The following is a 24,201-nucleotide window of genomic DNA, read 5'->3' on the forward strand; positions in this document are numbered from 1 at the left end:
TGTGGAAGGGACTTTTGGTTCCCTACCACCCAGTTCACACCATAACACATAGTCAAAATCTACTCTTTTTGTTTCCTTGTTGGTCCCTGTTAACCATTCTTATTATTGGTCATAGATAATCACATGATCAAATTGCAAAACCAGAAACAGAAAGAATCCCAAAGAATTCCTAACTTATAGCAGAAATTGCATTAATATAGCATTTTTAATACAGTAAAGCGTCCCAAAGTGCCTCACTGTCGTAGGGTGGCCGAGTTGTACTACTAATGATAGCGCTGATCTGCAGGCACTTCTTGGGTGGAAACAGCGGGCAGGATTTTCCCCCCTGTCAGAGGGGAGGAAATTGAAGTGTGGGCACGCAAGAGGTGCGCCTCCAATCGGTGCCCCCAATCGGGGGCACGCTGCCATTTTACATGGGTGGGCTAATTAAGGCTCGTCCAGCTATGTGCTCCCTGTGTGGGCAGGGGAATCCCTAAACCCGAGAGTGCACACTTTCGCACATGCGCACAAAAGAGCGCACTCATCTCCCTGAGGCTAAGTGCTGCCTCAGGGAGATCTGCTCTACAATAAAAAAAATTAAAAATAGAGGAAAAAAATCCCTGACATGTCCCATCATGTGACACTGTCACGAGTTGGGACATGTCCATAGCTTTTTAAAAAAACTTTGATTAAATTTTTTAAAACCTACATGAAACCTTATCCCGCCCGTGGATGAGATTTCATGTTTTTTCTAATGCCCACCAGGGCTCCTGGCCCGCCCGCCAATCTTAATGGATGGGCAGGTCCATTAATTAGTTCAATGACTCTGACAATGGTCTCAATTGGCCATTGACAGGTTGGCGGGCGCACAGCTCATTTTGCTGCGCCCCCGTCTACCTGAAAATTTAAATGGGGTGCGGTGACATCAGGAGTTCCGCCCGACATCATCACGTGTCATTTTACGTGTCAGCGAGCCGGGTTGAGGCCCACTCGCCGACGGGAAAATCCTGCCCATTAAGTTTATTTACAATATACTCAGCAGCAACTATATGTGTGCTTTCAACTTCAACACCATCTCTGCACTGCCTGCACTACTCTCCGATTGGTTACTACAGGTCATGTGATCTTCCTTAACAAGTATTATTCTTAAAGGTACATTGTACACTAAATAAAACCATGATTACTACATTCCTCCCCCTTTAATTTGGCTCTACATATTTTTCAAGACAACATAATATTTACACTGGGTGAGGAATTTACAAGTTCAGTTTTTCAGATGGTTTCCTGGTATGTGTGGAACGCCGCAGTTCCACAACTTCAGATTCCTTGTCAGGAATCTCCTTTACCAGAAATGCCTGAACATCAGGTGCTTTGGTAGACAATTGTAATTCTGTATCCTCGACTCTTACAGGAACATCAGAAATATCAGTCCTGGGTTGAGTATCCTTAAAAGGAAACGCAGGCCCGGTCATGATCACTGGTGGAATCAAATCTTGGTGATTTGTCTCTCCCTTCCTTAAATGGTCCACATGTTTACAAAAGATCTGACCTGCCACCTCCACATGGTAAGATAGAGCTCTAGTCACCATTTATTTCACCCGGTAACCACTTTGGTCCTTCCCCGAAACTTTTCTTGTCTACCGGCTCTCCCATGGTAACTTTCCTCTCGCGTCTATGCCAGTCGTGTCTAGTTTTCTTGCTTCCCTGACTCCTTTCCACCTTTCCCTCTAAATTTTAGTATTATTTAGCTCAATCTTGTCCCGAGATGGCATTTCAAAAATAACTCTGCAGGTGTGACACCTGTTGTTGTATGAGGGGTAGTCCTGTATTGATTAGCTTGGTTGTCAGGAAATCGCCAGTTAGCTTTATCATCCCTGCCTTAAGTGTTTGAACCTCCCTTTCAGCCAGTCCATTTGAGGAAGGGTGGTATGGTGCAGTTTTCACATGAGTGACACTGTTGAGTCTGATAAACCATTGAAACTCAGCATTCACAAATGTCATATCATTACTAGAAACAACTACTTCTGGTAGTCCATGAATGGCAAAAACTCTGATGTAGTTTCTCAACTGACTTCACCTCATATACGTCTAATCATTTTGAATGGGCATCGACAATGAGCAGAAACATTGTTCCCAGGAAAGGTCCAACATAGTCAATGTGTAATCACACCCAGGGTATACCTGGCCAGTCCCATGGGTGTAACGGAGCTGTCAATGGCGACTTTTGCAGTTGTTGACATTGCACACTTTGTTTTACTAAACTCTCTATTTCACCAACCATCCCTGGCCACTATAGATAGCTGAGTGCTATGGTCTTCCTTCAGGAAATTCCTGGATGGGCACTGTGTAGATCAATTAAAAGTGGCTCCCTTCCATTTGGAGGAACTATAACTCATGCTCCGCACAATAAGATGCCATCCTGGTTGGTTATTTCATGTCTTCTGTTGAAGTACGGTTTCATTTCATCAGATGCAGACTCCTGTGACCAACCATGCAGCACTTGTCCTCATGCCTGAGATGGGGCTGGGGCCCGCCTTGTCCAGTCTCTGATCTGTAGAGCACATACTGGTGAGGAATCTAAGAAATTTAACAGTAAAACAAGTTCCTGTAGAATTGGGATGTGCTCATCATTTTCTTGTTGAGGCAAATGACTATGGGCATCAGCATTTGCGATTTGCTTGCCAGACCTATGTACGAAAGTGTATTCGTGTGCTGCCAGAATTAAGGCCCTATTAGTATTTCTGTATCTTCTTTATATGTGCCTTCCTCTTTCTAGCACAGACTTTAATCTTGGCCTTCTTTTTGACTTCACTATTGGTCAGACTTCTCCCAGATGCAAGCTCATCTTTCTGAGTTCAGTGGCTGAGTTTCTCAAAATTTCATTATCTGTCTGCTTCTTAGGAAATTCTGCGACTTTTGTTTCCAAACCCTCTTTGGTTTCATTTAGCTGATTCTTCAGCTCTTTGCTGTCTAGCTAGCTTCACTGAGCTGGCACTGCCTTGGAGTTTATCCAGATTCCTGTCTCCTGTCTGTATCCAGCTATACACAACTCCCAGGGCTTCTTGTGAGTCCTCTCCAATTACCAGGGCTTCCCCTGAGCCCTATTCGATCACATACCTTAATTGGTCCACCCATGTAAAATGGTGGTGCGCAGCCAATCGCGATGGTGATTGGCTCTGCACCTGCCTGCACCCACCCCTAACCAGTCCGCCCGACGGAGAGAAAATTCTCCCCATTAAGTTCATTTACAATATACTCAGCAGCAACTATACGTGTGCTTTCAACTTCAAATCTGCACTGTCTGTTGAGATAACCCACGTTGCTCTCCTATTGGTTACTACAGATCATGTGATCTTCCTTAACAAGTATTATTCTTAAAGGTACATTGCGCAGTAAATAAAACCATAATTGCTACATACACAAAGGGGTTATTAAACAAAATTTAACACTAGGTCATATAAGGAGATATTAGGTCAAATGATCAATAGCTTGATTAAGGAGCTTAATTATATCAAGCTTCTAGGAGGAGAGAGATTTAGAGATGTGGAAAAGTTTATGGAAGGAATTGCAGGCCTTGGAGTCTATGCACTTGAAAGCACAGCCATCATTGATGGAATGATTTGCAAGAGGCCAGAATTAGAGGAAGGCTGACATTTCAGAGGGTTATAGGTCTGCAGAAGGTTAGAGAGATAGGGAGGGTCTGGCCAAGGAGGGATTTAAAAACAGGGATGAGAAATTTAACATAGAGACATTGCCAGATAGGATGCCAATGTAGGTCAGTGAGCACAGGGATGAAAGGTGAAAGAGATTTGGTGCAAATTAGAATATAAACAAGAGAGGTTTGGATGACCTGAAGTTATGGAGAGGGGACAATGGGAGGACGAACAGGAGAGTACTGGAATGGTCTTTACACTTGACATGGATTAGGGCTATAAGCTGATGATCTGAGATGTAGGCAGATTTGTGCCAAGTGAAAGTAACCAGTCTTGGTGATGAAGCGGTTATATGGTTGAAAGTTCATTATGGGATCAAATATGACCAACAAGTTTGTGAAAGGTCTACTATAGCCAAAGACAGTCAGTTGTTAGGGAAAAGAATGGAGTTGATGCCTTTGGAACAGAGTTTGTGCTAGAGACTGAAGTAATGGTTTTGAACTTTCTAACATTGAGTTGCAGGATATTTTTGTGCATCCAAAAGCAAGGGCAGGGGAGTGGTTTTCAGCTGGCTCCTGCCTTCCTGATGCTGGGTCCCACAATCAGGCACATAGTGACTTCGAATGAGATAACTACCAAGAGCCTTCAAGCAACACTGCACAAGTGGCAGGAGGAGGCAGCCTTTAAGTGGGCATTAATTGCCCACTTAAGGGCCTCAATTGGCAGTGGGACAGGAAGGTTGTCCTGCCATGTACTTAATTGGGATGGAGGTGGGAAGGTGATGGGGCCCCCACCTGCCACCCTCATCTTATTAAATGCCCCCCTTCCACCAAACTCACCACAGGGGAGGGCATTAAATTCCACCTGTCGAGAGAGGTGGCAGAGTACACGGGGAAACCAGACGTTGTATGCCTCAAAAATGTTGCCATGGTGCTGCATGTGGATGAGAAGTATGAGGGGGCCAAGGCTATATCTCTGGGGGAAATCCGGAGATAATGGTGCAGGAACAGGAGGAGAGGCCATTGCAGCTGATTCTCTGCCTGCAACTGGATGGTTAAGAATGGAATCATGAAGGTCATCCCTCCCAGCAGTATAATGGAACAGGAGCCCATTCCCCCTGCAGTCTCTAACAGCTTAAGATTGAAGCCATACTTCCTGTTGCATAGACAGCAGAGCTGCAGAATGACAAGTTGGGGCTGAGCATTTTGAAATTGGAGCTGAGGAGCTTTGGACAGAGCCAGGTTCAACTTCAGACAGTTGTCAGGGAGAGGATTGGAGTTGATGCCTAGGGAACAGAATTTCTGGCAGGAACTGAAGACAATGGCTTCACTCAATGCGATAGTTAATGGGAGGAAATTTCTGCCCATCCAGTGCTGGGTGCCTAATAAGTAACATGGCAGTTGAAAGACAGTGAAGGAGTTGAGAGAGGTAGTGGTGATGTAGAGCCGGGTGTCATCAGTGTAAATGCGGAACCACTTACTGATTCCCGATGATGTCGCCATGGGCCAGCATGTAGAAGGAGGGAGCCAAGATGATGATATTTCCTGGGGGATCCCAGAAAATAATGGTGCAGAAGCAATGGAGCTGATTCTCTAGTGATGAGTGAATGGTTAAGAATAGAATCATGAGTGCTGTCCTGCCCAGCAGGATAATGGAGGTGAGTCCTCCAGCTGCAATCCCTTAACAATTTAAGATTGAAGCCATACCTCCTTCTGCATGGATGGTGGAGCAGCAGAATGAGAAGTTGGAGCTGAGCATTTTGAAATTGGGGCGGAGGAGCTTTGGGTAAAGTCTGCTGACAGAGACTCCAGGACGTCACCTTCTGTCATACTCTGTGATAGCAACATAATAAATAAAGTTAAACCATCTTCAAAGATATTTCAAGAATACAGACACAAAGGCCTCAAGTCTTCAGTAGTGAAGTACAAGTTTTTAGAGAATTCACTGTGGCAATAGCCATTAACTGCACAATTTTTCTTCGTAGCCTTTTGGTTCTCACATGTTAATGTTACCCACTGAGTGGCTGGGGAGGTGATGTCTGTCAATCCCACTTCAGGGACATGCAGGAGAGAGCGGTGGATAATCTCTCGCAGCTCTGACCTTCTAAAAAGTTCATTTAGTTCCGCACAACATATCTGCGCAAAACATCATCTGACATTGGCAATCGTAGGGAACCAATGTGCAAATATATAATAAGAAATATGTACCTTAGTACATCTGTAAAAAAAGAGTAATAAGATGCAATTTTCCTAAACAAAACTAAGTTTAATCATTAAATGTATGAGATCTTGAAACTGGAATTTTAATATTTTCAGATTTTTTTTCCAATCTGATCATTAAACAAAGAGCAGGAAATGTCCTGGGAGTTTGGAGAAGTGATGGGGATGGGGTTTCAACGAGACAAATGTTCTTTTCACTTCTCTGGCATTGCTCAGGTTACAAGTACCAGACACTTTCACCATTTTTGTTTGTGAATTGGGGTCCTCCAATCTTGGGCAATAGCTAGAGTATGACTGCTGATCCCAGCCCTGGCATTGAGTGAAGTGATATCCTTCAACAAACTCCCACCACCACCATTAATATAATAAGGTCATGAGAATCACTGATTTATGGGATGTTGCCCTGAAGACTTTCACTGCAGGGGATCAAATCCTCTTACAAGAGTAAAAAACAGCTTTACCTTCCCTGTGACCTTTGGTTTTGCTCCTGGACCAGTGGAGGAAGAGGCAACTTTCCCTTTATCCTGTTACAAAAAGACTAAATGTTATCACATTTCTCTATCCAGCATCAGAATTTGTAGAATTGAAAGCAGCTGGTAAAGCAACATTAATATTGTCAAAATACTTTGAAATTCATGTGAGAGCGTATTGACACAGAACATCAGTGCGAACCTCATTTGCTTAGTAACTTGCACTCCGAGGCCAGGATCATTGGTCAACAGGTGCAAGCAGGGGCGGTCGGGAAACCGACTGCCACCCGCAATCGGCTCTGCACCGCCATTTTACCTGGGCGGGCCAATTAAGGCCTGCCCAGCGCAATACGTGAGATGTAGCGCTGAGCGCTAGCTGTGTGGGTGGGGGGAGAAGGGAGAGTAGGGTCCAGTGCTCTTTCGTGTGAAAGAGTGCTTCAATTTCCCTGAGGCATGGAGCTGCCTTAGGGAGTTTGAATTGCTTTTAAAAATTATAATAAAAAGAAAAACAAAAACAATTTAATGAAACATATCCCCTCATGAGGCTGTGTGACATGAGATATTTTTTATTTTTCAGAAAACGTTTTCATATAATCATTATTATCTTTAGGGAAGCTCATCCCGCTTGTGGATGTGGTTTCCTAAAAAACGTAAAGGCCGCTTGGCCTTTATGCTTGTTTGCCAACCTTAAGGTTGGATGGGCAGCGAAACATTCATGCTAATTACCTGTTTAATGGCCTTAATAGGCCTTTCAATTATCAGCGAGTGCACGGCCGACTCCAGCATGTGCCCGCCGAACAAAATATCACGAGACAGTGCAATGATTCGGGACGCGCGTCATTTTACATTCTGGCATGTCGGGCTGCCCCTCACACACCAAATGGAAAATTCTGCCCCAAAAGTACTTCAATATTATTTAGCAGGATTACTCGATGGAGGGTTTAGGCATGCACCGAATTCAGTTTAAATTAGTGAGCAATTTCTGTTTCGTAGTTTTGTCAGATTCATTGCAAGCCATGATACCAACATCAATTATACATCAGCAACAAAAGCAGACTTGCATTTCTGTAGAAATTATGGGGAGAATTTTCCCCATGTCGGGTGGAGCTGATCACTGCCTGCGATCAGGTCCGCGCCGCCATTTTACGCAGGCGGGCCAACTAAGGATAGCGGAAGTGAGTGGGCGGTGGCAGGTGTGCACTGACCACTGGGTCCAGTGGCAACCCAGCAGCCTGTTTAATTGAAGTGCTGGCAGCCTTTGCAAGGCTGTTCACAATGGCAGGTAGAAGGGCTCACCAGAGGGCTTCTGGTGAACAGGCCAGGCCAGAGGATAGGGCTGCGGGGCAGTGTGCCCCTTGTTTTTCAGATGAGTGCCTAGCTGCCCTCCTGGAGGAGGTGGCAGTGCGGCCGGAGGTCCTTCTTCTGAAGGATGGGAGGCGGAGACTCCCCCACCTAACCAAACATGCCAAGGAGGAGGCGGCCGAGAGTATGAGCATGTTTCCCTCGCTGGGCGGGCCAGTGGATATTGCCCAAACCTAGTTCCTGGCAGGGTTGTGCTGAGATGTGTTCTGCACCCACAGCATGTGTGACACTGACACCCAGAGTATAGAATTGGGGGCAAACTCAAGAATCTGCACCTAGGCAGAGTGCTGGAACTGAGAAGCATGTCAAAGTCAGGGTGCTAAAATGCTGGGAGGGGAGCTTCCAGTTGGCGGGGCACCAATCCATCTGCTGGGCTTTGCATTCCACATGCTTGTGCCTCCTTGCTTAGCAAGGTTAAACTGCGTGCTGCCAAATGTGAAGGAGGCAGCATGTTGCGGGGGGGGTGGTTGTCAGTCCTGGCTTCTTTGTGTGAGTGTGCGGCAGCGGTGGGGTGACGAAGAACTGGAGCCCTGCAATGTCCCACTCAGGTGGGGGTGGCAGGGATGCGATGGGAATCCAGTTACAGGCTGGAATAATCAATGCTCTTCTCTCCTTTTCAGGAGAAGACTGTGCACAATTCCACAGAGCAGATGCGGACTGGCGGAGGCCAGGCCCAGTTGGCCAGCTTGACTCCATTCGAACAGCAGGCCATGGATCTGGAGAGGTGCCATGCGCCCAGGTCCACCGGTGGCAGTGAGGCTGGGGTGCCACGGGCAGGTATGTTTGCCGAGCACTGAGGTCACCATGTGTGTCCCAGCAGCCATGGTAATGCTGAATGTTCAATAATTGAAGCTTGCAACATGGGTTGACCATTGATTATGGAAGGATGAGCACATAATGATCCGGGGAACCGGCAAGCACAATGACATTGTATCCATTTTAACTAATCAAATATCCTCATTCTTCCTTTCAGCATCACCGGAGCAGGGCCAGAAGGAGGAGGCAGGGGGCCACCTCTCACACTCGAGGGCCCTGAACATTTCGAATCACCAGCGTCACACCACCTCAGCCAGGCAGGCACCAGCGCAGATACTAACATCTCGTTGGGAATTAGATCTTCGGCTAATGCCCTGGGGCACAATGGTGAGGGCACTTCACACTTGCTTGAGGTGCAGGCAGAGATAGAGAGTGCCCATGGTGCTGGCAGTCGGAGGACTGCTGGAGATGAGGAACATGCTTGGTTGGTGGCTGATGATGTGCCTCTGGAATCGCCCGTGAGGCAGCAAATGCTGGATGTGCAGTAGGGTATGCAGGAGGATCTGGCGGAGATACATGAGGCAATGCGTGGCATGGTGCGCGTGCTGGAGGAGTCCACGCGGAGCACCATGATGCAATAAGCCTCATGGCCAAGCGCCATGCCTTCTCCATGGAGAGAGTGGTGACTCTCGTGAAGAGGCATCTCCAGGAGACCAGTCAGGGCTTCCTGGGGTTGCACTCGGACCTGCAAGCCCTCACATCGGCATTGACCTCAGCTGGTCAGTGCCAGTGTGGGAGATGGTTTGGGCACCAAGTATCCCAGCTCCGTGCCCCATCCATCTATGGTGAGCAGGGAGGTCTGAAGCGACCTCACGTCGACGCTGCAGCTGTTTGTTGTCTCTGCGGGCTCCTCTCAGGGTGCTCCGGATGAGGGCAGTAGCATCTACCTCCTCAGCATTTCCCTGTGCATGCTCATCCTCGGAGTCACTGCTGGACTTATTGTATGCAGCTGCAGCAACTGCGTCTATGTCTTCATTGTCCACAGTGTCCCCCCTTTCCAGCGCAAGACTGTGGAGAGCACAGCAGGCAACCGCTATCACTGAGACACGATCTGGGGGTACTGGAGTGCGCCCCCTGAACGGTCCAGACATCAGAAGCGCATCTTGAGAAGACCAATGGTTCTCTCCATCACAGCCCTTGTGGAGGTGTGGCTCCCATTGTACCGCTGCTCAGCTTCTGTTCTTGGATGGCGGAGAGGCGTCATGAGCCACCTTCTGAGGGGATAGCCCTTGTCACCCAGCAGCCAACCATCCAGCCGAGCCGGAGCACTGAAGAGCCCCGGTACCTGGGAGTGTCTGAGGATGTGGGTGTCGTGGAAGCTGCCTGGGTAACATGCACAGACTTGTAGAATCAGCATCCTGTGATCACACACTATCTGTACGTTCATGGAGTGGAAGCCCTTCCTGTTGACAAAGGCATCAGGCTCACCTGCTGGTGCCTTAATGGTCACATGTGTGCAGTCTATTGCACCCTGGACGTGGGGGAAGCCAGCAATTGCTGAAAAGCCTCTGGCTCACTCTGTCTGGTGGCCTCGTACCAGCAGTAGTGGATGAAAGTCAATACATCTCTGAACTGAGCATCTGTCACCTGCTTGACGCAAGTGTGGACGGCTGACTGGGAGATACTGGGAAGATCACCACTGACCCCTAGAAAGAGTCGGAGGCATATAAGTTGAGGGCAGCTGTGACCTTCAGCACCACTGGCATGGGGTGCCACCCACGCAGTTGGTGCAGATCTCAGGGCCTATCATCTGATAGATGCAGGTGACTGTCTCCCTTCAGAGATGGAGCCTCCTACGGCACTGCACCTCAGACATATTGAGGTAGCTGCTTTGCCGCCTGTATACCCTGGCAGCAGAGTAGTGGTGTCTTCTGTGGCCCTTTCTGCCTTGGACTTCCTGTTGGCCCTGCACCCCTTGTGCCTGCACCTCTCCTCCCAAAGGTAGCTCACCTGGAGGCTGAATGTGGACTCCAGGCTTCCTGCCCCTTCAGGGCCTCCCCTCCTCCTCAGAGGAGATGCCTCCAGTGGAGAGCATAACTCCCATTCCCAGGCTAAGGGAAGGCTTCCTGAAACCTGCAGGCCCCAAACATGATCTTTACTGCAGACTTGGGAATGGGAGTTGTGATATCCACTGTTACATCTGTCCAAGCAGCTGTGAAGAGTTTTGAAGTATTCCTGCTCACACAGGCAAGTCAGTAACTTTCAAAATTAAATATCTAATAGATGCCATTCGCAACCCCACTCACTCCACTTATCCCACCCGTGGATGAGGTTTATACAAATGTCTCCCACCCGCCTGCCTGTTGCGCCCGTGTGACGTCCTGAGGGTTGCACTGGCCCTGAAAAAATTGCAGTCAATTGTTGCCTCAAGGGCCTTAAATGGGTGAGTAATTAATGGCGGCCGTGCATTTGAGAACATCACGTGCCCGCCCACTTAAATATCGCGATGGCGCACATTGTTGTCGGGACGCTCGCCTGACGTCACCGCCCGTCAACTCATGCGTCGGTGTACGGGGCCCGCAGCCCGCATGCCATCGAGACAATTCTGGCCTATCTTTCAATGAGCTTTACAGCCAATGAATGCCTTTGAAGTCTGAAACACAGCAACCACAGCAAACTCCTACAACAGCACTCTGATAATCACTAGATTAGCTGGTTTTATGGTGTTGATCAAGGGATAAATATTGCCGAGATCACTGGGGATAACTGCCTTGCTCTTCTTTGAAATAGTGTCACGTCTTCTTTTCCGTCCACCTGTGAGGGCAGATGGGGCCTCGCTTTTACCCCATCCAGATGATGGCCCGTCCCTCAGTATCGCACTGGAGTGTCGGCCTTGATTTTTGTGCTCAAGTCCTGGAGTGGCACTTGAACTCATAATTTCTGATTCAGAAGCACGAGTTCTACCAACTGGGACACAGCTGACACTGGCGTAAAAGAATGTTAGTTCTTTTTTCACTGGAGCATTGTAGAAATGTTTCTCGATGTTCTGTGCACAGATATTTTTTGAAAATACAAGCATACAAACCTTAGGGTCAGGCTGCTCTTTAAATCTGTAATCAAGTGGTATGGACCCTTCAGTTTCTCCCACTCGTTCAGCCTTCTTCTTAGTAGCATCTGATTCCTGAAAGCATGAGAAATTAAAGCCAATATTCACATAAATGTTAAGATTCAATATCTACATACTCTGTCAGTAAAACAATAATTGGAGTTAAATGAATCAACTGAAAATTCAGGAAATTATTTAAGGCACTGAAAAGCTGCCTGTAAAAACCTATCGCACTTCTCAGAGACAGTTCTGGAATCCCTTCCCTCAGCCCCTCCACCTCTCTACATCTTCCTCATCCTTTAAGAAGCTCCATAAGATCATTCACTTTAATTATGCTTTTGGTCACTTCTCCCAATATCTCCCTATATTTCTTGATTTTGTTTGAAAATGTCTCTGTGAAATATTTTAAGCTCTACTGCATTAAGTGTATCAATGCAAGTTGTTGCTGGGTTTGGGGAAGGACAGCTTTACCAACAGACCAAATTCACATGTACAAATGTGTAATAGCTCCTCAAACAAATGGGTCAACAAATGATGCTGTTACAGGAATCGTAGAAAGTCTTAAGTATGAGGAAGCAGATTTCATTTGTACCTTCACGGCAGGACCAGTGTATTTTGGAGCTGACTTGTCCGGTGCTTCGGATGGAAGTGTTCCTGCAAGTAGGTCAAATGGATCTTCATCCTTTAAAAATAAAAGGCATTTTTTCAATTAATGTCAAAGCTCAGCAGAAACATATTAGGACAGCAGTGTAATATGTTACTTAAAACAACTCAATTAACTGTTGCTCATGCTTCACTAGTAATGTTCCAACTTCCTCGCCTGAAGGGGAACCTGAATGCCAGGGGCGAAATTTTACAGACCTTCCCACTAGCAGGACATTCCACCCCATCCAAGTCAACGCACTTTTGAATGGCTTGCCGCATTTACAGCCCCTCACCCGCTGCAACAGGCCATAAAATTCAGCCCTCGGAGTGCGAATTAGGATAATTATGACGTTAGCTTCTACAATCACCGATTTGTGAATTTAGAATCATGTTAATTAATTTGTTTTGTACAAATGGGGAGAAGCATGGTGCAAACAAAAATCGAAGGATTATGAGGATGTTTGGACACTTTGTATTGCATCAGATCTGCTTCTGGAATTGAGAGAGTGGATTATGCTTGCAGACATTTCTAGAACATTGGAATTACAAACTGAGATAATGGAGCTAAGAACTGCCCTGTGATGATATCTGAAAGGTGAATGATATGTGAAGGCGTCTTAAATTGATTTCTTTGTGCAATGCCTCTACTGTCATTGGCAGCTACCGCACATTTTGCACTTCACTCTGTTTTTGGCTTACCTTAGCATCTCTTTTACTCGCAGAAATTGAGGCAGCCGTTGAAGCTTTCAGAGGGGCCTTTGCAAGAAAGAACATTACAATTGTAATTACAAAGAAAATGCTGGAAATACTCAGCAGGCCTGTCAGTATCTGTGGAAAAAGAAACAGAATCCATATTTCAGGTCTATGATCCATTGTCAGAACAATTTTCAAAACACGAAGGGGAGAATTTTAGTTGGATTCCATGTGGAGTAAATTGGCACTGAAGACAGTTGCTGAGGCACAAAATGAGACTGAAAGTGAGTTTTAGTGGATACCTGAGCAAACACAAGAAGAGAAACACAATGAAATGAAGATGAACGAGGTAAAAGAGACAAATGGAATTCTTATCGGAGAGAAGAGCGAAACCTCTGCAAGGTGGGAATTCCTGGAAGAGAGGGAACACTAAAACAAGAGCAAAATACTGTGGATGCTGCGAATTTGAAACAAGAACAGGAAATGCTGCAAGTGCATGTCTTGCAGCATCTGTGGAGAGAAAAACTGAGTTAACATTTCAGGTGGATGATCCTTTGTCAGTTCCTTCAGTTTTACTTGTTTGTTTCTGGCTTTCAAGAACTATTTCTACTAGCTTTCTTAAGGACTTAAATGAGATATGTACAAGCCCAAAGTGCTCTTTAAGTTTAGAAAACATTTTTAGTGGCTAGTTCAAGTGAGCAAAGGATGTTTGTGCCCTGGTCTGACACAGCCAAAGCAGATAAGTGTAACTTAGTCATCAACTGAGATTGGGAAAAACCAAGAGGTGTATGCAGCCGAGCAGGGAAGGGCAGTGATGGCCTTAAACTTTATAGTATCTTTACTCCTGTCTGTCTATTGCACAGGCTCCTTATCCCAGGATAGTGATTTTCCTTCACAGTCACTGGCAATTAAACTAAATCTGAGTGAGGGTGGGCGGTCATGGGGGAGAAAATGGGCTGCCTTGAGAATGGGTGTGTTGGGAGAGGGGTGTTAGGAAGAGAAGCCCCTGAGCAAATGTTTGTGTGGGAAGGAGAAGAGTTTGGGAAGAGAGGCTAGTGGAATGTGTGTGTATACGCAATGAGAAAGAGGTGTGTGTGTGTGTGTGTGTGTGTGGGGGAGGGTTAAGTGGAGGGGGAAGGGCTTCACTAAGCCATGTGTCACCAGACAATATGGAGAGCTCGTCTGAAATCGACAAGAGTACATAAAATAACATTTTTACCAACTACTTTAAAAATGCAAATTTTCATATTTAGATGATGCATTAATTGGTGATCTATAATTGGCAAATTTTAATAATTATATATTGGATGTTACAATGCTACTTTACTGCTGTTTTTGTTGGCACCTGTGGGTCACAATAATGTTCAAATATTAAAATGGGGTCACATTGGAAAATAGTTTGGGAAGTACTGTCTATAATATATCTGCCAAAGGTAGAACTGGAAGGTAACTGGATGGGTGCAATCACATTTTAATTGCTGCAATTGTATTTAGCAATGCAAGAGGAACAATAAGCATGTCGTTATTTTACCCTCTCCTGATAAACTGATAGTGCGGCTGTTATGAATCTAGTTGGAGGCTGTTCCTAGTTAATTTTTGACCTCAGAGATGTATGAGAAATTTTAAGTGAACTGAGGGTTAAAGCAAAATTTAAACAATATATTTTGCTGCTCCTACTAAATGTTTTTTTATATCTATTGAATTTAAAGGAAATAAACGTTGTGAAAGGTGTAAAATAGGCTTCTGATTCACTACCATCCATTTTGCATTATTACACAAAGGCAAAATCTACACTGTTTGGTTTCTTATCATCCCCTGGTTAATTATTATCATGTTATGTGATTACCTGTGCCAGATTACAAAGCCAGAAACAGTGAGTGAACCGAAGAATTCCTAATTTACAACACCACCAGTATTTTGCATTTATATACCACCTTTAACACAATAAAACATCACAAGCTGCTTCACAGGAAAGGTATGGAACTGAATTTGACAGTGAACCACATGAGAAGATATTCAGACAAACGGTTACAGAGATAGATTGTAAGGTGCTTAAAGGAGGGAGAGAAGTAGAGATGTGGACAGGTTTACAGAGGGAATTTCAGATATTAAAACATAGGCAGTTAAATGCACAGCTGACAATGATAGATAAAAATGGAGATGTACAGGAGGTCAGAATTGGATAAGCGCAGCAATCCTGGAGATTAACAGGACTGAAGGAGGTTAAAGAAGAGCAACAAAGCAATACACGGATTTCAAAACAAGGATGAAAATTTTAAAATTGACACATACCAGACTTCAGCCAGTATAGGTTGGGTAGCACAGGATGTGGTTTGGCAACTGGGGCTGGCTGAGTGTTAGGACACAGCCAGGAGAGGTTTGGATAATCTGACATTAATGGAGAGGGGTAGTCCTGAGGCCAGCCAGGAAAGCAGTGGAATTATCAAGTATAGAGGTAACAACTTCATGGATGAGGCTTTCAGCAGCAGATGTGTTGAGGCATGGGAGGAGTCCTTTGATATTACAGAGGTGGAAGTAGGTGCTTTTAGTGTTTGGAAGTCCATCTTGGGACCAGATACAATATCAAGCTCATGAACTGTCTGGTTCAGCTTCAGACAGTTGTCAGGGAGAGGGATGGAGTGGATGCCTAGGGAACAGAGTTTCTGGCAGGGACTGAAGATAATGGCTTCACTCAATGCAATATTTAAGGGAGGAAATTTCTGCCCCTCTAGTACTGGGTGTCAGATAAGTAACATGGCAATTAAGTGACAAGGAAACGAGAGAGATAGTGGCGTGGCGATATAGACCATAGTCCATAAGACATAGGAGCAGAAATTAAGCCATTCGGCCCATCGAGTTTGCTCTGCCATTCAGTCATGGCTGATAAGTTTCTCAACCCCATTCTCCCACCTTCTCCCCGTAACCTTTGATCCCCTTACCAGTCAAGAACCTATCTATCTCGGTCTTAAATACACTCAATGACCTGGCCTCCACAGCCTTCTATGGCAATGAATTCTATAGATTCACCACTCACTGGCTAAAGAAGTTTCTCCTCATCTCTGTTCTAAAAGGTATTCCCTTTACTCTGCGGCTGTGCCCTCAGGTCCTAGTCTCTCCCACTAATGGAAACATCTTCCCCACGTCCACTCTATCCAGGCCTTTCAGTATTCTGTAAGTTTCAATCAGATGCCCCCTCATCCTTCTAAACGCCATCGAGTATAGACCCAGAGTCCTCAAATGTTCCTCATATGTTAAGCCTTTCATTCCTGGGATCATTCTAGTGAACCTCCTCTGGACCCTCTCCAGGGCCAGCACATCCTTCCTGAGACACGGAGCCCAAAATTGCTCACAATATTCTAAATGTGGTCTGACCAGAGCCTTATAAAGCCTCAGGCGCACATCCCTGCTTTTATATTCTAGTCCTCTCGAAATAAATGCCAGCATTGCATTTGCCTTCCTAACTACCGCGTCAACCTGCAAGTTAACCTTAAGAGAATCCTGGACTAGGACTCCCAAGTGCCTTTGCACTCCAGATTTCTGAATCCTCTCCCCATTTAGAAAATAGTCCATGCCTCTATTCTTCCTACCAAAGTGCATGACCTCACACTTCCCCATGTTATATTCCATCTGCCCCTTTTTTGCCCATTCTCCTAACCTGTCCAAATCCTTCTGCAGCCTCCCCGCCTCCTCAATACTACCTGTCCCTCCACGCATCTTTATATCATCTGCAAACCTAGCCAGGATGCCCTCAGTTCCTTCATCTAGATTATTAATGTATAAAGTGAAAAGCTGTGGTCCCAACACCGACCCCTGCGGAACTCCATTAGTCATTGGCTGCCATCCTGAGAAGGACCCTCTTATCCCCACTCTCTGCCTCCTGCCAGACAGCCAATCTTCTATCCAACCTTGCCTCTAACACCATGGGCTCTTATCTTACTGAGCATCCTCCTGTGCGGCACCTTGTCAAAGTCCTTCTGGAAGTCCAAGTAGATAACATCCATTGGCTCTCCTTTGTCTAACCTACTCATTGCCTCCTCAAAGAATTCTAACCGATTTGTCAGGCATGACCTCCCCTTGATGAAACCATGCTGACTTTGCCCTATTTTACCATGCACTTCCAAATATTCTGAAATCTCATCCTTAATAATGGACTCTAAAATCTTATCAACGACCGAGGTCAGGCTAACCGGCCTGTAATTTCCCGTCTTTTGCCTCACTCCCTTCTTAAACAGGGGGTTACATTAACGATTTTCCAATCCTCTGGGACTAAGAGCTGGCTGTCATCAGTGTAAATGTGGAACCTCCTACTGATTCCTGATGATGTAGCCATGGGCCAGCATGTAGAAGAAAAATATGAGGGAGCCAAGATGGTGATCTTTGGGGGACCCCAGAAAACAATGGTGCAGAAGCAGCAAGAGAAGGCCATGCAGCTGATTCTCTAGTGACAAATGGATTGTTTTGACTGGAATCATGTGAGTGCCGTCCCATCCAGCAGGATAATGCAGGAGAGGATTCTTTTCCTGCAGGGTCTAACAGTTTAAGATTGAAACCATACCTGTTTTTGCACAGACGGCGGAGCAGCAGAGTGAGAAGTTGGAGCTGAGCATTTTGAAATTGGGGCGGAGGAGCTTTGGGTAAAGTCTGCTGACAGAGACTCCAGGACGTCACCTTCTGTCATACTCTGTGATAACAACACAATAAATCCAGTTAAACTATCTCAGAAGGTATTTCAAGAACATGGATTTAAAGGCTTCAAATCTTCAGTAACGAAGTACACATTTAAAAAAAAAAATCACTGCAGCAATAGCCATTGACTGCACAATTTTCCTTCACAGCTTTTAAGTTCTCACATACCAATGTTACCCCTTGGAAGGATGAGTGGTGACGTCTGTAAGTCCCACGTATGGAACATGAAAGGGAGAATTATGGATCATCTCTCTGTTCTGTCCTTCTGCAAGTTCAGTTAGACCTGCACATTATGGGCAGAATTTTGCCCTTGATGGGCGGGCAAGCAGCCGATTGCTGCCGCCATTTTAAGTGGGCGGGCCAATTAAGGCTGATGGTAAGCGCTGTGCCGGGGGAGAGGGATTCCTCAACTGCCAGAGTGCGCTCTTTCGCACATGCATGCGAAAGACCGCACATCTCCCTGAGACTAAGTGCTGTCTCAGGGAGATCACTGACAGTGTTTCAAACTTTAAAAATAGAATAATAAAAAAATTATTAACATGTCCCCCTCATGTGACAATGTTACACGAGATGGGACATGTTAATAAATATCACAAAAACTTTATTAAACTTTTTAAAAAACAAACATGAAACCTCATCCCGCCGGTGGATGAGGTTTCATCTTTTTTCAGAAGCCTGCTGGGGCTCCTGGCCTGCCCACCAGCCTTAAGGTTGGACGGGCAGGGCCTTTAATTGGCTTAATTATCCTGCCAATGGCCTCAATTGGCTATTGACAGGTCAGCGGGTGGACAGCTGATTTCACTATCAGCCCATCTTCCTGAATATTTAAATGGGGTGGGATGACCTCGGGGGTTCCTCCCCCCACATCATCCCATGTCATTTTCGCATCAGCGAGTGGGCCCCGCCCCCAGCTCGCCGACAGAAACATTCTGCCCCATGTTTCCACAAAATATCATCTTGACATTGCAAATCAGAGAGCCAATGTGCAAACATATAATAATTATTGTTAGTAACTGAGTGCATCTGCATGAAAGAGCTATAACAAGATGCTTTCTTCTCTAAATAGAGCTAAGTTTAATAATTAAGTTTATATGATTGGAACCTGGAACTTGTGAAAAATTGTGTTGATTCTCTAATATTTTCAGTTTTTTTTCCTCTGATCATTAAACAAAGAGCAAGAAAAAGCTCTGGAGCCTTGGAGAAGTGATGGGAGTGAGGTTTCAATGAGGCAAATGTCCTTTTCACTTCCATGACATTCTTTATCTTCCAAGTATTTTTATGGGCAGGATTTTCCCCTCATTGGGTGGGCCCAGGAGTAGCTGTGCAACAGCCTGCTGCCCGCGATCGGGCCCAGCCGCAATTTCATGATGGCTGGCCTGGGTGGCAGGGGAGGAGGGTGAGCGCGTATGTCTGCACAGGCATGCGAGGGGGTGCGCTCAGTGAAAGCTCCTTGAAGGCACAGAGCTGCCTCAGGGAGCTGAAGATTTTTCACATTAAAAATAAAATTATCAAAAGGAAAACACGTCCTCTATTGTGACTCTGACACATGAGCAAGGACATGTTGAAAATGAGTCGTGAAGATTTTTATTTTATTTTTAGTTAACATTGGAAACCTCATCTCACCCATCGATGAGGTTTCCTCAAAGATCCAAAGGCTGCTTGGCCTATTCGCCCACCACCAACCATGCGGTTGGATGGGCAGAGAAAAATTCTATGTAATTAATTGATTGATTAATGGGCTTAATGGCCCTCTGAATTATCAGCAACTGCGGTGCCGACTCTCGCATGCAACTGCTGACTGAAATATCGTGTGTGCTTGATGATGTCAGGACACTCGACCAAAGTCATTATGCACTATTTCACTGCCTACCTCAGGGAGATCGAAGTGCTTCTGAAATTATTCAATAAATGGATTAAAAGTTTATTTAAACTTGTGCCCTCATGAGATGAGGCATGTTTTTATATTTCGGAGAATTTTAAAATTTAATTAATATAAGTTTAGGAAACCTCATCCCGCTTGGGATCATGTAGGCCGCTTGGCCAACCTTAAGGTTGGACGGGCAGCGTTAACAATTACATGAATCACTTCCTTAATGGCCTTAATAGGCCATTTAAACATCAGCAGGTGCACAGCCGACTCCAGTGTGGGCCTGACGAATAAAACATCATAAGACAGCGTGATGACGCCAGAACGCACGCCCGATGTCATCACATGTCATTTCACGCCTTGGTGTGTCGGCCCAGCCCGCCCCAAACGCCGACTGAAAAATTCAGGTCTAGGAGGAAGGCCAAACACACTCACTATTTTTGTTTCTGTGAGTGTGGGGTCCTCCAATCTTGGGCAATTGCTAGAGTATGACTGCTGATCCCAACCCTGGCATTGAGTGAAGTGATATCCTTTAAACTTCCACAACCATCATTAATATAAGATAATGAGAATCACTGACTTATGGGATGTTGCTGTGAAGAATTTCACTACTGGGAATCAAATTGTCTTACAAGAGTGAAAAAACAGCTTTACCTTCTCTGTGACCTTTGGCTTTGCTCCTGGACCAGTGGAGGAAGAGACCACTTTACCTTTATCCTGTTATAACAAACAATTTTTCAGATTTTATCAAGGTGATCAGAATTATACAAAATTGAAGGCAACTGGAAAATCAGTAACATAAATATAATTAAAATATCATTTTTGAGAAACCATTTTAGACATTTTACTCCATGCTCTGTGCACCGATATTTTTTAGAAAACGCAACTTATTAGCTTGTTTCAAATTCATCGTTGGACCGTACCTTAAGATCAGGTTGATCTTTAAATCTGTAATCAGGTGGTATAGACCCTTCAGTTTCTCCCACTCGTTCAGTCTTCTTCTTAGTAACATCTGATTCCTGAAAATATGAGAATTAAATCACTCAATGATGGTATTCTAGAAAATGCTGGAAAAATTCAGCAGGTCCGGAAGCATCTGTGGAGAGGAACAGGATTAATGTTTTGAGTCCATTAGCTCTGTTTCACTCTACACAGATGCTGCCAGGCCTACTGAGTTTTCCAGCATTTTCTGCTTTTATTTCAGATTTCCTATATCTGCAGTATTTTGCTTTTATTTAAATGATAATGGAGTTCAGTGAGTCAAGTGAGGTGGGAAATTATTCAAGGCTCTGAAAAAGCTGCCTGTAAAAGCCTGAAGCAGTTGTCAGAGAAAGCTCTGGTGTTGACTCCCTAAGCCTCTCTACCTCTTCCCCCTCTGCAAAATCAAACTCTAAGGCCAGAATTTTTCCGTCGGCCAGCTGGTGGCGGGGCCCACTCGCTGACGCGGAAATGACACAGGATGACGTCAGGGGTAACCCCCGACATCATCTCACCCCATTTGAATAGTCAGGAAGGCGGGGGCGCAGCAAAATCAGCTGTGCGCCCGCCGACCTATCAATGGCCAATTGAGGCCATTGACGGGATAATTAAGACAAATAAAGGCCCTGCCTGTCCAACCTTAAGGTTGGCGGGCAGGCCAGGAGCCCCAGTGGGCTTCTGAAAAAAACATGAAACCTCATCCATCGGCGGGATGAGGTTTCATGTCAGTTTTTAAAAACTTTAATAAACCTTATGTGATATTTATTAACATCTCCCATCCCATGTGACATTGTCACAGGAGGGAGACATGCGAATAATTTTTTTATTTTTCTATTTTTGATGCTTATAAAACTTTCAGCGCTCTCCCTGAGACAGCACTTAGTCTCAGGGAGATGTGCGCTCTTTCGCGCGCATGCATGAAAGAGCGCACTCTGACAGTTGGGGAATCCCTTCCCCACCCCTGCACAGGAAGCGCATAGCGCTTCCCGTCGGGTGGCTTGTCCATTCAAAATGGTGGCGGGGCCCGTTTCGGCGGCGGCAATCGGCTGCCCGCCTGCCACCGAGCCGGTGGGGCCCGCCCACCCATCGAGGGCAAAATTCTGCCCTAAGTTTTTGGTCACTTGTCCTAACATTGCCTGTATTTCTCAGCAGCAAATTTTGTTTGATAATGCTGTTGTGAAATGCTAAGGATTACTACATTAAGCCTGTGTTATGATCTCAGTAGAGACCAGTAACATTTTTTTTAAGAATCCAAAATTTCAAGTATTTACTAAAAGGACGAAGCTCCAAGGTTCACGGTTTAAAACAAAAGAGCTTTGCTAAATAAAAATCAAAGAACACAGATCCCAATAACTGCACTCTATCTTATCTAGTTGGTTATGTTAAAGATATTAAATATACAAAGAACACTTATTCTCTAAACCAAACTTCTTAACTCAAATTTCCTTGCACGCCTATTTGACTCACATCCCCAAGGTTCAAGTCTGATAATTATTTAAAATTGGAAGATTAATCACTTGGTCTGAGTACTGCTTCAAAGATTTGTATTTAGATTTGAGATCTCTTGGGCCTTCCACTTACTCCCAGCAAGCTTTTCCCTTTTAAATTTGCACCAACCAATCCACAGTTGCACACTTCCCATTCAACACAGATGTCGCTATCATCTTAAGCATAGCCACCTCGGGTCAGAACTCTCCTGGTTCTAATGTTCTTTAAATCTGGAGACTTGTATCTAGAATTCTCTCTCTTCTCAGCTTAACTATCTCTAGAAGTACAACTAACTGTTAGGAGTCCTTCAGTTAACAAGATTTTTAAACTCTTTTAGCCAGCACATGGAATTTCAAATTAAGTCTTCTTGAAAGAGATAGTTCCCATTCTGCAGCCAGATGATTCTGAACTAAATACTTTGCTTGAGACCAGAGCCACACCCACAATCTAGTCACCCTATAATTAACTTTTTGTGAACCTTTTTCTATTGTTTATCTCATAGACAACTTGATCACATGATCAGTTACTGCATGGAAGCCATAAGTTTTCATAATGATTATTTCAGAGAAATCCAGCTCTTAAAGGGCCATTACCCCAATGTAATTTTTTTTTTAACTCACAAAAAGCACACGGGCCATCACATCTGCTTTATCAATACAAGTTGCTGTTCCTGGACTGGGGAATGGGCAGTGTTATCAACAGACTATTTTCAAATGAGCTCTGCAAATAAATGGACCAACTTGTGATGCAATAAAAAGAATCTTATTCAATGACTGCAAGTATCTGAAGACAATTTTCATTTGTACCTTCACCGCAGGACCGGTGTATTTTGGAGCTGAATTGTCTGGTGCTTCTGATGGAAGTGTTCCTACAAGTAGGTCAAATGGATCTTCACCCTTCAAAAATAAAAGACAATAAAAATAAAGGGCAACTGCTGCATTCACTTAACCGGTAATGTTAATTCTTCCTTGTCCCTGAAGGGAGCTCAACACAGAGTGTGAAGTAGGTTAAGTTTGACTTTAGTTTCTACAATCACTGATTGGTGAATTTAAAATCTGTTCTTGTGAATTAGTATGTTTGGAACACGTAGGGAAGCACGGTGAATATAAAGATCAAAAGGTTGTGGTAATGAAAGGCTAGAAGTGTTGTACAGCATCAGATCTGCTTCTGGAAGTGTGGGACAGGATTGTCCTTGCGGCTGAATTTTTGGAACCTGAAAATTGAAGATTAGGATGGTGCAATTAAAAACTGTTCTGTGATGACATCTGAAAGGTACTTGATGAATGATCTATGATGGTTTCCTAGAATGATCTGTTTGTGCAGCTCCTCTGCTATCACTGGCAGCCACCATACATTACACATTTCACTTACCTTAGCATCACTTTTAACCACAGAAACAGGGGCAGCTGTTGAAGCTTTCAGAGGTGCCTTTACAAGAAAGAAAAGAACATTACAAATGTTATATAAACAGAAAATGTTGGAAATACTCAGGAGTTCTGGCAGCACCTGGAGGAGAGAAACAGAGTTAACATTGATCCCTTGTCGAAACATTTTTCAAAACACAAAGGGGAGAATTTCAGTTGGATTCCACGTGGAGTAAATTGGAACAGAGGACAGTTGCTGAGGCAGAAAATGTGGCTGTGAAAGTGAGTTTTAGTGGATACCTGAGCAAACACAAGGGAAACACAATGCAATGAAGATGAATGAGGTAAAAGAGACAAATGGAATTCTTATCAGAGAGAAGAGCGAAACCTCTGCATGGTGGGAATTCCTGGAAGAGAAGGGGCAGTGAATTAAACACTAACACAAGAGCAAAATACTGTGGATGCTGGAAATCTGAAACAAGACCAGAAAATGTTGCAAGTGCATGTCTTGCAGTATCTGTGAAGAGAAAAACTGAGTTAACACTTCAGCTGGATGATCCTTGGTCAGTTCCTTCAGGTTCACTTGTTTGCTTTTGGCTTTCCAGAACCATTACTATTACCTTTCTTAAGGGCTTAAATTAGATATGTAGAGTCACAAGGGGTGTTCTGCCCTGCAAAAAAATGAGGATTGGGCACTGCTGTTGGAAAACAATCCAGGGTAGTGAAGCAAATGGGATTCCAAAATGTGGAAATGTTATTTTCAAACGTTACTTCATTGGCCCCGGCTTTCGGTGCTTGGGTCTGTTGGAATCCAGAGCTCCCAACATTTGGAGAAGATGGGTGTCTGAAATCCAGTTGTACTGCTGCATGCAAATGCTTGTCCTATACAACCTAACTTTGACCTATGCCAGGGTTAGAACTGCAAGGGGGCTGGA

At 44.8% G+C, this 24,201-nt stretch overlaps 1 protein-coding gene across 11 annotated transcripts in view; it reads right to left on the minus strand.

Annotated features, from left to right (window-relative positions):
- cast (calpastatin) overlaps positions 1-24,201 on the minus strand; it is a 228,683-nt gene that overhangs the window by 57,901 nt on the left and 146,581 nt on the right. For 10 of the 11 annotated variants that reach the window (XM_041185929.1, XM_041185937.1, XM_041185934.1 and 7 more), the window contains 10 exons: positions 23,274-23,330; positions 22,709-22,798; positions 20,360-20,455; positions 20,091-20,153; positions 17,439-17,564; positions 12,890-12,946; positions 12,138-12,227; positions 11,525-11,620; positions 6,313-6,375; positions 5,339-5,464 (listed from right to left, as the gene is read on the minus strand). In XM_041185929.1, the coding sequence (XP_041041863.1) occupies positions 5,339-5,464; positions 6,313-6,375; positions 11,525-11,620; positions 12,138-12,227; positions 12,890-12,946; positions 17,439-17,564; positions 20,091-20,153; positions 20,360-20,455; positions 22,709-22,798; positions 23,274-23,330 (864 nt within the window). The remainder of the gene's footprint in view (positions 1-5,338; positions 5,465-6,312; positions 6,376-11,524; positions 11,621-12,137; positions 12,228-12,889; positions 12,947-17,438; positions 17,565-20,090; positions 20,154-20,359; positions 20,456-22,708; positions 22,799-23,273; positions 23,331-24,201) is intronic. The other variant, XM_041185940.1, reaches the window with a different exon arrangement.

The sequence above is a fragment of the Carcharodon carcharias genome, chromosome 4 (genome assembly GCF_017639515.1).
Source record: "Carcharodon carcharias isolate sCarCar2 chromosome 4, sCarCar2.pri, whole genome shotgun sequence".
In the NCBI taxonomy this organism is placed as follows: domain Eukaryota; kingdom Metazoa; phylum Chordata; class Chondrichthyes; order Lamniformes; family Lamnidae; genus Carcharodon; species Carcharodon carcharias.